Genomic DNA, 14818 nt, shown 5'->3' with positions numbered 1-14818 from the left:
AAGCACAGTTATCTCCCCAGCACAAGTAGAAAAAGCCTCTTCTCTTAATTAGCTCCAATGCCAGGTTTGGTTCACTTTCAGTGACTCTGGTATTTTAATGAGCTCCCAGAATTTTTGGGGGAGGCGAAGGCGGGGCTGGCTTTCATTCTAGGCCCAGGCAACTCAGAATGTTTAACCCTTTGCTCTGTGCCACCCTCCTCAGTGGAAGCTGCCTCAGAAGTGGCTAGTCACCAAGCACCTGCTCCAAGTGTCTGATGAGTGACCACATTCCTCTTGGTGGTTAACTGGCCCCTTTGGGTTAGCATTTTATGCTGGTTACCCATTTGAACGTGGTCCATCCAGTTCTTAGGTAGAGGGACAGGCTCAGGCTCAGGGCTGTCCCAAGGCCTGCAAAGTCAGCCCAAGAAGCCAGTGTCTCCTGAAATCCCAGACATGTGCCAGCAGGCACTGCTGCCCTCGGTTCCTCTGGCTGGTGTTTGAAGGGATTCTTCTTTCTTGCTCGGCAGTTGACTGGGGGTTGGGGAGGAGTGACCTCCCTTTCCCTCTCTACATCCTCCTGGTGGAGCTGCCTGTTTCCCAAGGTCTTCCTGAGGAAAAGCGCGTGTTTTTTAGAGGCAAGGGAAGGGTTTTAGGAACACAGACTGGCAGGATTGTGCGCAGCTCCCCAGGACAGGCTGCTGAGGAATGGGAGCAGCGGGAAAGCCACAGATGTGATGACTGCATTAATGCAGGAATGTGCAGGCCAGGAGGCCTGAGTGCCTGAGCCCTGCTGTCTGGAGGGAGGCCAGGAGTCAGGTCTTGTGTGTCCCCATGTGCCTATGGAGGCAGTGCAGATTTACTGAAGAGGGCCATGCCCTGCCTGTGTCTGCATGACCCAGCCGTTGCCACGGGCCAGCTGAATATCTCCTGTGTGCCAGGCACTGAGTATCTACCCAGAGGTATCAGCTTCTTAATGATAGCATCCCAGTGCAGAGGAGGGGCACCCTGCTTAAGGGCTGTAGGGGTAAAGGTAGGGTTTAGAAAAACACACAGCAGTTCTGTAGGCTTTAGAGAAGGGTCTGCTGGGCCTTTCAGCCTTAGTTACAGTGAGAAGCCCACCTAGTGAATCAGGGGGAGACCAGAGGTTTGGACTGGATGGAGCAGAACTCTGGCTCTGTCACTTCTTAATTGGCCTGGTTAGGACATGTCAATTTACCATAAGGGAGCCTTCTCAGGTTTAATAAGACTTATGTGGCGGGGATAATGTGTTAAAGGAGACACTGTAGGGTGATAACTGGCTTGGAGAAGGGGCTGAAGGAGATTGAGAACACAGCCTCCATGGAACCTTTCCACAGCTCAGTCCTGACACCATACTCATGCTTGCTTAGCGAAGGTGATGACCAGACACTTCCTCTAGGCTTGCTTTTCAATCTCCTCAAAGAGACTCCTGTGAGAGTCCAGGTCCCAGGTAGCAGCAGGTACAGGAAGTGACTTGTCAAAGCTCCTTTAACCAGACCTCCACCTGTTGAATCTAGTCTTACAGCAGTGAGGCTACAGGCTGATGTGGCTCAGTGGCGCTTTGGGGTCCATAGTTGGCTCTCCTGCAGCCCTGAGCTGCTCCTTTGTCCACTCTGCTGCTGCTGGGCCAGTGGGTGTGCTGTGACACACAGGTGAGGAGGCTTTGTCCTGCCTCCGAAGCCTGGCATGAGCTGCCTTCTTATGTGGTCAAACCTGTTCGTTTCATTTCTAGAAAATTTTTCCAGATGAGGAATCTGTAGTGAATAGATCCTTTTCAGTGATTTAGCATTAGACTTTTGTTCTTAATCCAACCCATCCAGGCCCACCACTGTTTGCTCTGGGCCTGTAGAGTGGCAGATGAAAGCGAAGAGCTCTTGGAACACAGAGCTTTGGGAGTAGTTGAAAACTTGACCCAGTGATTTTGTCAGATGCCCACTTTTCCACACTTCTCCCCCAAAGAAAAAAAAAAAAGTAACAACAAAAATCTGCCTGTAAGGACCGGAGTCATGACTCAAGTGGTAGAGTGCTTTGGCCCTGAGTTCAAACCTCAATACTGCAGAAAAAAACAAAAACAAACAACAAAAAACACCTGTAAAATCCCTGATGGCTGAGCTTTGTTGTGCCTTTGATTCCCTTTGACGAGTTCCCTCTCGCTGCCCTGCCTCTGTTGCCACTTGTGAGCTTGTTTGTCCTGTTCTGTCACAACTGGCTCTGAGACCCCAGTAGGACTGTGGCCCAGAGATGTGTTCAGAGAAAAGAGCTTTCCTTTCTCTGTGGGATTTCTGGAATTAAGCTGTCAGTTGAAAACACAAATAATTCCCTAGAGCTAAACAGAGAGGAGCAAGCTGAAATCCTGCAGGTGTGAACTTCCTCTAGACTGACCAGGGTGTGGCCCAGTGCTGACTTCTGTAAAGCTCTTCAAGACCTGAGATGTTCTTTTGGCAAACAGACCATGCTGTTTGGGGCTCAGGGAGTCATCCTGCCCTAGCTTCATGCCTTTTTTCTGTAGTCCTGTCTAACATGAGTTGGTCTAGAAATATGATAGGGCCCAGGTCTGAGCTGAAAGGAAAGGAGTGTGGCTGTGCTCCAGGCAGATTGTTATACATTTTGTTACCCAGAGAAGAGCAGCTGCAGCCTCTGGCATCCTCAGGAAGCATCTCATGCGCTGTTCTCTTAATGTTGATGTTCCTGGTGTCCACAGGCAAGTTTGACTTACCTCATCCAAAGGGGGATGACTTGCTCTTTTTGCAGGGCAGTTTGTACTCCAACTAAGAGCCAGTATTGTCACAAGCAAAATACTAGCCTGACTGAATCTGTCTTGCTCCTCATGCTTGTCTCATTGTCCTTTCCTTCTCCCTCTGTGAGAGCCCAGCTTAGAACCGTCAGCTGTGGCTTATTCCGCTCAGTTCAGTATTTAGCAAGGGCACCTCTCTTCTTTTTCCCCAGGGGAATGTTGGGTAAGAAGAAGGCAGAGCTGACATGGGAGCTTCTGGGGGCATTTGCTGTGAGCAGGAAGCACTCAAATATGGCTTTTGAATTTCCCTCCAGCCTTATAAACCTATTGGGGCTGCCAGTGCAGAACCAAGCGAGGAGAACATTCTCTCCCCAACCTGCTGCAGGATAGGTGAAAACATAGCTAGCTCTGGCCTTCCTGGCAGGTGTCCCTGTGCATGGCCAACTGACCTGTGTGCTGCTGCTGCATTTTGGCCATGAGAAGGCTTGTTCAGGGCCTTGCTTGCCCTCAGCATAATGAAGTGAGAGCAGTTGTCCTATAACATCATTCTAGTCATCCAGGGGCATGGCAGAGGGCTGCCCATTCTCCTTGTCCTGCACCTGGGGACCTGGGCCTTCCTGAGGAACACGGGGTCTGGGTGGAGGTGCTTGACCAAATCCAATTGTCTGTGGCTTGGATTGCTGCTGAGTGACCGTATCCCTTGGTGTGGGCCTGCCTGGGTGCCCTGGAGCCCACACTGTGTGCTTGAGCCCACTGGCAGGGGCTTTCTTCTTCACTGCTGACTATGGGGCAGCCAGGTTGCCAGGAGGGTCCAACTCGTAAGGGCTCCACTAGGCCCACTGTAGCCTCTGCTTAAGGGAAGCATATTTTCTACTGTTTGTGGTCACCTTTCTATCCACTTCCCAAGAGTTTGTCCCCCAAGCTGTGATTGGGCTGCCTGTGGAGAAGGTAGCTCCCATAATGAGTGTCAGTGGCCCTTTGCCTGCAGCACTGAGGTAGGACTGTGCAGCTGCTGTTGGTGGAGAGGAATTGGGGAGGAACTCCTAATCCAGAAGCCTGGGTTCTCAGCATAGCTCTGTGACTTTGATGAAATCACTGAGTCTCTTGGGACTTTGCGGCTGATCTCTAGGCTGAGATAACTGGTCTCTGAGGCCTTCCTAGCCCCCAGTTTCCAAGATGGAACCCCACAGGTATGCTTTGCAAAGTGTTTTGCACTGTGGCCCCCTGAGACATGGGGCCAGAGACAAGTCACTCTGGAGTCTTAGGCTGCCCAGGGCAGCCTGAGGCTCCCCATCCTGGGTGACACAGTGCAGGGGTCACCTCGCCAGTGCAGCTGCACATGATGAGCCACCCCCTCCCCCCGGCCTGTTCTAGAATTTTCTTTAAAGCAGAAGACCCCTGGGAGGTGGAAAGTTTGAGGCTGTTGAGGCTTGTCACCTACTCTGAAGCTGCCCTCTTTTGTCCTTCTGTCTTAACCATATCCACTTCTTAGTCAGTTCCCAAGAGTCTGGTAGACCTGGAGATGGGGCCTTGCTGGCAGGGTGCACATCCAGCTGTGGCCCCAGGAGAGTTGCTTCACAGGAGCCTTTGGGAGACTGTATCTTTGAACCTGGCCTTGAGTCATTCCTGAGAGTGCTGCTGGTGAACCAGACCCCGCTCTCTTCCTCCTGTATTTCCTGTTGGGCTGATGTCACTGCTGTGTGAGCCTTGTGGCCTTTTATGGACAAGAATCAGCTGCAGCTCCTCTCAAAGAGGAAGTGAGCAATAAGGCCCCCCAGATTTCTGTACTCAGTTGAAAAGCCTGGGATGAGATACCTGCAGGCAGTTCCCCTCCTCCATCCTGAGCCATTCTTGTGAATTGGCTGGAAATACCTGTCTATGCTGGGCTCAGCCTCGGGGCTTTTCCGGTTTAAAGTAAAATCAGGGAGGGACTGGTCTGGTCACTGAATATGTAACTCATGAAAGCCTTTCTTGTGGGCGTGGAGTGCTCAGCGAAGAGCTGGGCAATGTAGAGAGGTGCATGCAGATGCAGAGAGCAGGGGCAGTTAAGAAAGGAAAGCCTTCTGAGTGGACTCAGGCACACATTTCCTTCAGTCCTCAGAGATGCCCCCACTGATTCCCAGAGGTTGAGAGGGGCAGCCCTGTGTGGGGAAGTACAGAGCAGAGGGCAGAGCCCAGGGCTCCTGGCATGCAGCCAGTGACGTCCTCCTATGTAACTGCGTTGGGTGCGTGTGGACCAGTGGTTATCAAAGTCGAGTGCCATCCTGTGGGGCTCACGACTTTGGGCAGGGTTTGTCCAAGGAAAGCTGCTGCTTTTCAGAAGTCTGGAAACCATGGCAGGAGGTTCGTAATCCTTTCCTGTCTCATGCCCTTCAAGATGGGACTGGAGCAGGATGGGTCAGGGAGCCTTTGTCCCAGAACACAGGGTAGTCCTAGTGGCTGTACACCTTCCAAATCCTGGCTTCCTCCAGGTAGGAGGAAGGAAGGTGTTTTAAAATATGCCTTCAATCCATACAATCCCAAGTAAGGACTCAAACCACAATAAATGCATCAGGCTGGATTCAGTGTCCTCATCCACTGAGTGGCAGTGTGAGACAAGGCTGATGGCATGAGTGCCAAGGAGGCTCCCTGCCAGAATGCATGAGATGTGGGGGTGGCAGGATGAACTGGGTCAGGCCAAGAGCCCACTGCTTGTTGGGAATTGTAGCCATCCTAGTATTTAGAAGGGATGCTTCCATACTCAGGTACAAATCCCAAACTGCTGTGAGAAAAGATCCACCAAGTAGGCAGTCACATCTGTCCCAGGAGCTTCTTGTTTGGCCACACAAGGTAACAGACTGAAATCTCTTGTAGTGTTGCAAGGATCTTTCTGGATGTCAGCGGTCATGTGTGAGTCACTCTAGGCAGGTGGATTTGGGGTGCTAAGTGCTGAAGGCCTGAGGTGAAGAAATGAGGCCTTCCATCAGTTTTCCTTTTGTTTATGATAAAGCAAATTAAGATTTCTCTGAAGTGTGCTTAGGCTCTGTTGATAGTACCTGGCCTCCAGAAGTGGAGGGGAAAGGTGAGGGGAAAGAGTAGGGGATGGTGGTTTGGATGGAAGTTTAATGATGATTTCTATGCCTGTCAGTGTGTATGTGCATGCTGTATGTCTGCACACATGTGCATCTGTATATGCGCTTGTGCACATGTGCAGCTGTGTGTGCCTTGAATATGTGCATGTGTGCATTTGTGTGTGTGTGATTTCTGTGTACATGTGCCTTTGTATGTCTGCCCATGTAGGACTGTGTGGATACAGCTGTCTGTGTGTGTGCTTCTGTGCATGTGTGTCCATGTGCAGCTGTGCCTATGTGCTTGTGCATGCGGCACTCTGTGCATGCCCTCCAGTGTGTGTTGGAGTTCTGCTTCCTGTTGAGCAGCGGAACCTCTGACTCCTCCTTACACAGTTAGAGGAATTCCAGCCATCCTGGAGATTGGGTTTGGACAGCCCTGGGAAACAGTTCCTTCTGGGAGGGCTGGAGAATGTTTCCTTTTATGGTAGCATTGGGCCGTTGCTGCACAGGCCTTGCCAGCACGCGCAGGTACATTCTTGCCTGCTTGTGGAGCGGTGACTAAACATGCCCGCAGCCACAGCTGGGGCAGACCACAGGGAGCTGCAGGGGGAGGGCAGTGCCTGGGATGACAAAAATGTTCACTCTAGCCCTTATCGGTTGAGTTGCTGTGCTGTTGTCAGGGAACAAGGGATGAAAACAGCTCTGTCTTCCCAGCCTGTCCCCCACTGCCTCCTTCCCTTCTGTCTTCCTACCTATCTTATCAAGACTCTGCAGAACTCTTGTCTCTGTCCTTGCTGAACAGCCTTGAAGGACTCTGTTTTTTGGGAAAGACGGGACAAGGGGGAGGAAAGTTGCCCCCCTCCTTTTAAGGCCAGCCTCTGGAGTGGTTCCTATACTAGACTGGGTGTGGGGGGGTGTATTAGTGTGAATGGGGAGTGACTGAGCTTCCCCTCAACCCCCACCTTGTGGATATTTCTTAGGGGGCTGGGAGGAGGGTGCTGCTGAGGGCAGAGGCAGCAGTTGTTTGGGGTATGAGGCTTACATTTTTCTTATTCCTGCTTGAACTCCTTCTTTCTCTCCTGCGTGACCAGCAGACTAAGAAGGGATGGCAGTCAATGCTTAGTCCCGTGCGCTGCTGAGATCAGGCCTTGGAAAGCTTACCTAGTGGAGGGCAGTGTGTGCTGAGGCTGGTTGGCTAAATTTGTCTCCTGAGGCCATGCACACTGAAGCCATGAGTCATTCTCCCCACCTTGTGGAGGGCCCTGAGCTGGTGTGTAAACCAGGGAGTACATCCTCACAACTCATCAGCATCCATATTTCTGTCCATAGCTGAGTGCACCACTGGCACCTTGGTGGTCCTGCTGCTGCTCTGATAGTGCCACTGCTACCCCATCTAGGCAGCGTTGTGATGGGGGAGTAAATAGACAATGGCTGTTTGGGGAACTCACTTCACAGGGTACCAAACCGGGTCCACTCTATGTGATATTTCTATTTTTCAAAATAATCCTGAGTGGAGCTAGTAGCATATCAACTTTGTGTTAGGAACATGGCAGAATGAAGTATTTTACTGCAGCTCAGATGTTTGTTAGCAGCCCCAGGCTGGATTCAGGCTGATTTGACTGCAGGGAGGGTAGGAGTGTGGTTGTTGTTATTATTTTTATTATTTTGAGGTGCTAGGGATCAAACTCAGAGCCTTACCTATGCTAGACAAGTGCTGTATCACTGAGGTACATCCCCAGCCTTTGGTTTTTTGAGTCAAGGTCTTGCTACGTAGCTCAGGCTGCCTTGCAATTTGAAATCCTCCTGCCTCCACCTCCTGAGTGCTGGATTACAGGTGTGCAGCGCCATACCCAGCTGGTAGGAGTGTTATGTGGTGTGGGATAGAAAGGGAAAAATGTGTTCATATTTCAGCTAGTGCTTAAGATTGGACACCTAGCACTGATATGTATTAGCAGATTGTTTGGAAGTATGTCTGTCCAGCTTAGCTTTCAAAGACTGGGGTGCTGTTTTCTGTGCTTCAAAGGGGAGTATGTATATCCATTTGTGCTGAGCTGTTTGTGGAGCTGGGAATGGCTGTTGGAAATTTTCGCTGCCAGGCCTAGAAAACAAGCTGTCAGATATTTGTAGAAGCTGTCGTTCTTCTCAAGTTCCCTGACATCATTGAGTGTTGTGAATACTGGACACCAGGCTAGTGTGTTCACATGCTGTGTGTCATTCCACAACATAGAGGAGGGACCAGGGCTCAGGGAAGGCTTCACAGTGACCTGAGTCTCACACTCCGTGTATGAGGTGGCATCTTATGCCAGGGCTGTCCCATTGCAATGGCAGGCCTTGTTACATGGCCTCTGCCTCTGCCCCCTGCCTTATTCCCTATCCTCTTAAACAGTGCTCCTTAAATGGGGGCAGCATTTAGAACACTGGCCACAGGCCTTGTTTCTGATGGCCTTTGCTCTACCTATGGGTGCACAAGGGCAGGCCCACCTCAGTTCTCAGGGAAGTAGCTTTTGGGAGCTTTCCAGAAGTTGGCTTTCTCCTTGTTTTCTTGTGAAACAGAACTATTTGGGTCTCTTGGGATGGGCGGGCAGTGTGGGTGTCAGTCTGAACTCCCAAGGGGCAGGCAGCTGCTCAGGGCTCTGCGTTGAAATGCTTCTTTGCATGATCAGCCTGTGTTGGTGGGTTGTCAGAGTCCCTTAGGGGCAGCATTTGCAGGTTTGTGCTCGTTGTCTGGGAAATGGGTGGCTCTCAGGAGCCAAACGGGGAGGTCTCTGGTCTGGCTGAAGTTAACCTGATGTCTCCTTTGTTTCAGATCGGGAAGATCAGTCTATTCTGTGCACGTAAGTGTTTTTTTTTCTGTCTGGTGCTGGGTGATCTGTTTTTGTATTTGTTTTGTGGTGCTTGGGATTGAACCCAGCCCTGTTCTTGTTCTTGATGAAAGAATATTCTTACTCTTCCGAGACCCAGGTTGATAAGTTCAGGTCCTCTCCATCTCCCTGGGGATAGGACTTAGGGTGGTGTGTTTGTTGCCCAGTGACCACACAGTACCATGAATTTGATTTCACAGCTGGAGGCTTTATTGTCTTTCTCAAAGGAGTGGGTGTGCAAGTGAGGGGGTTATAGCAGAGGAAAACCAAGAGTCTTCTCACCCACAGAACTCCTGAGCAGAAACCATTCCTTCTGGCTTTAAATGGTGGCTTTCTTTACCTTGATTCAGGTCACAACTAGTTACCCTCTGATCTTAACAAGGAAATAGATAAACCCTACCACCAAGTGACTTAATGGCATAGACTACGCCCCCAAGTGAAGTTTTAAAGGAACTCACATAAGTGCCTTTGACCCTGAAGTCAACAGCTGCCTCCCACTGATTCCTAAAACATTTGGCTGTGAAGGCTGCCAAATGACCAGGGCAGGCGGTGAATGTGTTGTCCGACCCCTGGAGGACCATGGGAAACAGACTGAGTGAGGATTCCAGAATTTTGCTGTCCCTTTTCCTGCCAGTAGGTGTTGGCTCTCTCGTGGGCACCCAACAGAAGGACAGAATGGTAGGCAGCAGAGGGACAGAGGCTAAGGCTATGGACACGTCTCCCCTGAGGACTTCCTTCACTTTCTTGGTAGGGGAGAATCTGGAGCGGGCAAGACAGAGAATACCAAGAAAGTCATCCAGTACCTGGCACATGTGGCTTCCTCACACAAGAGCAAGAAGGACCAGGTAAGTGCTTGTGGGGTCTTCAGTGGGATGATGGAGGAGGAGGACTTGGAGATTATGGCCTTGGCCTTGGCTTTATGGGATGCTCCAGGGAACGAAGCAGAGGCCGCTCCACTTTTGTAGATGACAGTGTAGTGGCCTTGGAAGTGGTCTGGTGGTAGCAAGCCCATTCTGCCCTCAGCCTCCTAACTATGTGAGTGGCAATGGAGACTGGAGCTGTCCCCAAGGTTTGCTTAGCAGCAGTTTTGGCGTCAGCAGCCAATTACTGCATGTCCTTCAACTCTGAGGTTGGAAGAGAAAGCCCAAGACTTGGTTCTGAAGCTGATGGAGGCGTGAAGGGTCTCCAGCAGGCCTGCCTTCGAATTCCTGTTTCTTTTCCCTGCTGTTGAAATGTCTCTGGGAGGACAGCCCCCCCACCCCGCAAACAGAGGAAGGGTAATTGGAAAGTCATCTTACTTCCATTTTTTTCCCTCTTCCCCTTGATGGATTTTGGTGGAACTCAGCAGCGTCCTGGCTAGGTGAGCTGCACGTTTACTGCACGTTCTGCACCGGGAATGCGTGTTCTGCCATCGTGTGCCCTGGGATTCTGTATTTTTTTTCTAAGCAGCTTTTCACTCCACACATTGTCACTTTCTGCGGCTAGAACTCTTCTTGTAGGCTCGGCTCACTGACTGTCTTGGGAGGAGGGGTTGGGTGTGACGCACAGTGGCCTCTCATGCACTCTGAAATGACAACCCCTGCAGAGTGGATTTTTCCTCATCACCTAGCTGTTCTCAAAACTCAGTCCTGCCCAGATTTCTACCAGGCACTGGGCAGAGCCCTGACCATGACACGGTAGAATGGGCACCTGCTCTCCTGGAGCCCCACAGACTCTGTGTCCACACCCAATACAGAGGGCTGGCCCCTCATCTGCTGCCACTGTGCTGGCTGGAAGCAATACTGGGAGGTCCCACACTGGAGTTTCCCAGGAGTTGGGTGGTCAGTCTTAAGCATGACTATGGGGTGCTCTCTCTTTCTCTCAGCACACTGAGATGCCTAAGTGCCAGTGGTGTCCCCATCAGGGGAGCTCTACCACTCTTGGTGGTGCCACCTTACTGGCTTGCTGTGTGCAGCTTCATCAGTAAGTCGGGGTGTGTGTCTCTGCATGCAGAACTGGGGTTCGTCCTACAGAATGTCCTCATGTGCAATCTTCTGGAACCAGACCAGAAGCAACTTTTCATGTGCCAAACTTCTGAGGACTTTCTGAAGCTTTTTCCATGGGTGTCAGGAGTTATATTTAGAAACTAATAAAGTTTCTTTTTTTCTCTCTTTCCAACCCCCCCATTTTCCATTCTTTTTGGGAGGCCTATTTTAAAAACAGTTATGAGATTAGAAGTTCTTCTAACTGTGGTTTTCCGCCTCTGAATTTGCTGTAAAATCTACTTCCCAATTATTTATTGAATGCTTGGTGTGTGACTGGTTTTCTGGAGGGTGACACTGGAGTCTCTGCACTGGAGAATAGGGGACAGGACCACAGTTAGAGAGCAATAAAAGGGCCCCAGGTCCCTTACATGTAGGCTCAGCTGTAGAGGGGAAGGCAGGCCTCAAGCACTCAGTGAAGATGGTCAGTTTGGGGATGGGAGGTGAAAGTGGAAGCAAATCTGTCAAAATGTGGTAGGTGCCTGTCTCTAGCTCTATGTCCAGCTAGAGTGATTGACCATGTTGCCTCTGGCGTCCAGGGACTGTTCAGCCCCTCATTGTAAAAGGCCACTGGCAGTGTGGTTGATTTCCACATGCAGCTGGGGCATGAGGTACTCTTGAACTTGGCAGACTGCTCTTGCACCAGGAGGCCTGTTGTATTATATCTGGGAGAGAGCTCTCTCTCTCACTTGCAGTGACCTACTTGACCATCGCCAAGACGTGGTTCTGGCCTGCGCTGCAGGTTGGCAGAGCTGAGCTTGGAAGAAGGGACTGTTCAGATGGACTTCCATAGTCTGAACAATGATCTGTAACCCTTACTCCCTCTAGTTTTTAATGTACTAATCAGAACCCACTGGCAGAAACACCACCCAGTGAAGCCTTTCAGAAACTGGATTGGTAATTCTAAATTAGGAGCATCTACTACTTTATGAGTTCATATTACATAATCACATCAAAAAAATTTAAAGTCTCTTTGCCCAATTTGGTGTTGTAGGTTTGCCATCATCGCTGACAGCAGAGAACTTGTCTTTGCATTCACAGAGCTTGCTCCCAGTCAGCCCACAGTCTCACTTTCCAGGGCATTCACATGTGGTTCGAAACAGAGGCCTCCACTTGGCCTCCAAACCAGGCAGGCACAGGCTCTGGTGGTGCTGCACTGTGTCTGTCTGTGGAAACAGGAATGGGAGTGGCTTGGCTAGCCTGGCAGCCTGGCCTGGGCTTGGCGAGGGGCTTCACTGGGTGGAGAACTCCTCCATCCAAATCTGGCTCCGTGGGTTGTCTCGGCCAACTTCCCAAGGACCAACTCCCAGGCCCGCCCAAGGCCTGTGGGTGAGAGTCCAGTGTCCAGTGACTGCTGGTGCCAAGTGTACATGTGGAACGTGCTCTGTAGGCTTGCCCCTTGCCCCTTGACCTGCCCTTGCTGACCCTCCCACAGGACAAGGCACCAGAGGGACTCCTCTACTCATCTGTATTGTCTGCAAGTGAGGCTTCCCCAGCCTGGGAGTTGTTCTGGCTGAAGGTGGCTGAGAGGGAGGAGGTTCTGCCTGGTCCCCTTCCAGTCTCTGGTAGGCCTCCAGCCTGGCTGGGCCAGAGTCCAGAGCATCCTTAGTGCCCTGCAGACAGTTGTGTCTGTAGCAGGTGTGCTGGAGGGCAGGCATCCCTGTCTCTCCTGGGACTTCCTGTGGCTCTTGCCAGTTTTCCCTTCATCACTCTTAGGTGGTCGCTGTTACCCTGTAAAGACTTAGCTGGCCTCCAGCCTTGCTAATAAAGACAAATCCCACCTGTGAGGTTCTTCCCCCTTAAGGGTCCCAGCTGTTATGGGGAATGAGATCCGATTTTCCTCAGCTAGTCTTGGCTTTACCTGGCTGGCTGTGGAAGATGATGGTTGGTTTCACTACCTGATTATGTAGACCACCATGAGGGGCTGGAGCAGATGTAGCAGTGGCTGACAGGAGTGAGATAGAAGGCTTGAATTGGATTGCCTGCTTTGCTGATTGGTGGCTGGATGACCTTGGGCAAGTCATTTCTCCCCCCTCAACCTCAGCTTCCTCTTCTGTGGTATGGGGCTGTGCTCTATCCTGCCCACCCTGAGTGTGATGAGGATCCAGGGATGAGAAAACATAGGGTACCTTTTGTCAGCTCCCAAGCACCAGGAAGGAGTCCACAAGTGGGATTTGTTGACACTATCAGTAAATAGCTTAGACCCCATAATGGACCTTGCAGATCCCATGCTCAGACACTGCTGTGGTGGAAGTAGTTTTGGGGGTGGCAGGGCAGAGCCCAGTAGGGACAATGAGGAGTTGACTAGACCACAGTCTAGTCTTTTGTGGGTCTCTCTCCCTCTTCTCCTGGTCTTATGAAAAGGGGTCGGGGAGAAAGGTGAGGATTGGAGATGAGAGGCTAGGAGACCATTGTCCACAGAATGGGACTGTGCCTGGGAAGGGCCAGTGCTACAACGTCTCTTTGTCCACTCACTGCTCTCCAGTGCGCTCCTCTAGGACCAGGTTTCTGGAGCTGTGGGCTTCCTGTTTTCACCTCTGGGCTGCTGCTCAGTCAGCTCATGGACATTTAAACCAGTACAGGTTTCCAAAGATGCACTGGAGCCATACAGGACCCTGGTCGAGACTGGGGTGGCAGCCACCAGAGCCACTGGAAGCCTCTGTTGTGGCACACTGGGCCTGCAGACTTAGGTCTGCTGCTGTTCTCCTGAGATGGGGCAGACCTGGCAGCCCCAGCTGCTGCCTGGCCTTAAGTGAGTTTCGGGGTTCCTTCACAGGGGGAGCTGGAGCGGCAGTTGCTGCAGGCCAACCCCATCCTGGAGGCCTTTGGGAATGCCAAGACCGTGAAGAATGACAACTCCTCGCGATTTGTGAGTATGGGGCAGTAGTGCCCCAGCTCTTGGGAAAGAGAACCCTACACAGAGCTTTGGTATATATGACCTTCCACCTGGGTGCTCTCACTTCAGGATGAGGAGGGCTTGAACTTGGTGCTTCCTAGTCCAGTAGGGTGTATGGCTCCCATCAGTGAGGACCTGCAGCCATAAGTAGCTTCTTTAATCTTCACAAAAGGTGGGAAGAGCCAGCGAGGGAGCGGATACCCAGAGTATCCTGCCACAGCAGTGACCACTTAGTTCCCAGGACTAGGTCATGTACTGCCAATAATGGGCCTCTCTTCCTCTCCTCTATAGAGGAGCTCAGGGCTCAGGCTGGGCTAGACTCTGGCTCTTAGCATGTCATGTTGGCCTGGCACAGGGGCACACGTGGCCCTTTGGCTTTCTACCACTAGCCTGTCACTGCTGGGTGGCTTTGGCCTCTTCTTTGCAACTTAGCTCTTTAAAACAGGGGCCTCTGATCCCTTCATTTGTCTTTCCTCAGGGCAAATTCATCCGCATCAATTTTGATGTCAATGGTTACATCGTGGGTGCCAACATCGAGACTTGTATCCTTGTGGCCAACTGAATTAGAGATGGGTCTGGGGGAAGGAGGTGGCCTCTATAGAGAAGAGGCTGTCTTCTGCTTCCAGCATTTTCTTTTCTGGGCCCATTGTGACACAACCTTTGTGGTGTTGGGATACCAGGATGAGCTGACTGCAAGTTCAACGCAGAGCTCAGGGTTTTACACACTGGATAAGGTTCTTGAATCAGGAAAGAAATACTGAAACTCACCAGTTCAGGTCCCAGAGGGGATGGTGTCTGGGTGGGTATTTCTTTATATCTTCCATGCATCAGCAGCGTGGCCTTTGCTTATGGAGTGCTCCAGTCACTTGTCAGTCACTTGTCAGAAGGTGACCAATTACCTAGATTCTCAAGGGTGCCAGCTGCACTTTTAAAGCCACCCTGCTTGAAGGGTGGAACCCAGGTAGTTTGCTTTTGCTCTGGTTCACCATTTTGTGCCATTTTTTCTTCCTGGTGACGTTTGATTCCTTTTGATGGGGATAAGAGGGAGGCAGAGGGAATGAATGCTTTCCCTCCCAACTTGTGTTGCTCCTTAATGTCTGCAAAGATCTTTTGGAGAAGTCTCGTGCTATCCGCCAAGCCAAGGAGGAACGGACCTTTCACATCTTCTACTACCTGCTGTCTGGGGCTGGCGAGCACCTGAAGAGTGAGTCATAATCATGCTGGGTTGTGGTGCTAGGGCCCTTGCTAAGACTGAGCTG

The 14818-nt window shown here is 51.2% G+C and overlaps 1 protein-coding gene across 1 annotated transcript in view; it reads left to right on the top strand.

Moving 5' to 3' along the window:
- Positions 1-14818, top strand: part of Myh9 (myosin heavy chain 9) — an 88704-nt gene that overhangs the window by 39990 nt on the left and 33896 nt on the right. The window contains exons 4-8 of the mRNA XM_020168471.2: positions 8588-8615; positions 9394-9487; positions 13440-13532; positions 14038-14101; positions 14665-14763. Coding sequence (XP_020024060.2) covers positions 8588-8615; positions 9394-9487; positions 13440-13532; positions 14038-14101; positions 14665-14763 — 378 coding nt within the window. The remainder of the gene's footprint in view (positions 1-8587; positions 8616-9393; positions 9488-13439; positions 13533-14037; positions 14102-14664; positions 14764-14818) is intronic.

This window comes from Castor canadensis, chromosome 8 (assembly GCF_047511655.1).
Source record: "Castor canadensis chromosome 8, mCasCan1.hap1v2, whole genome shotgun sequence".
NCBI lineage: Eukaryota > Metazoa > Chordata > Mammalia > Rodentia > Castoridae > Castor > Castor canadensis.
The sequence above is the reverse complement of the archived record's forward strand: the minus strand, read 5'-3'. Positions and strand labels throughout refer to the sequence as shown.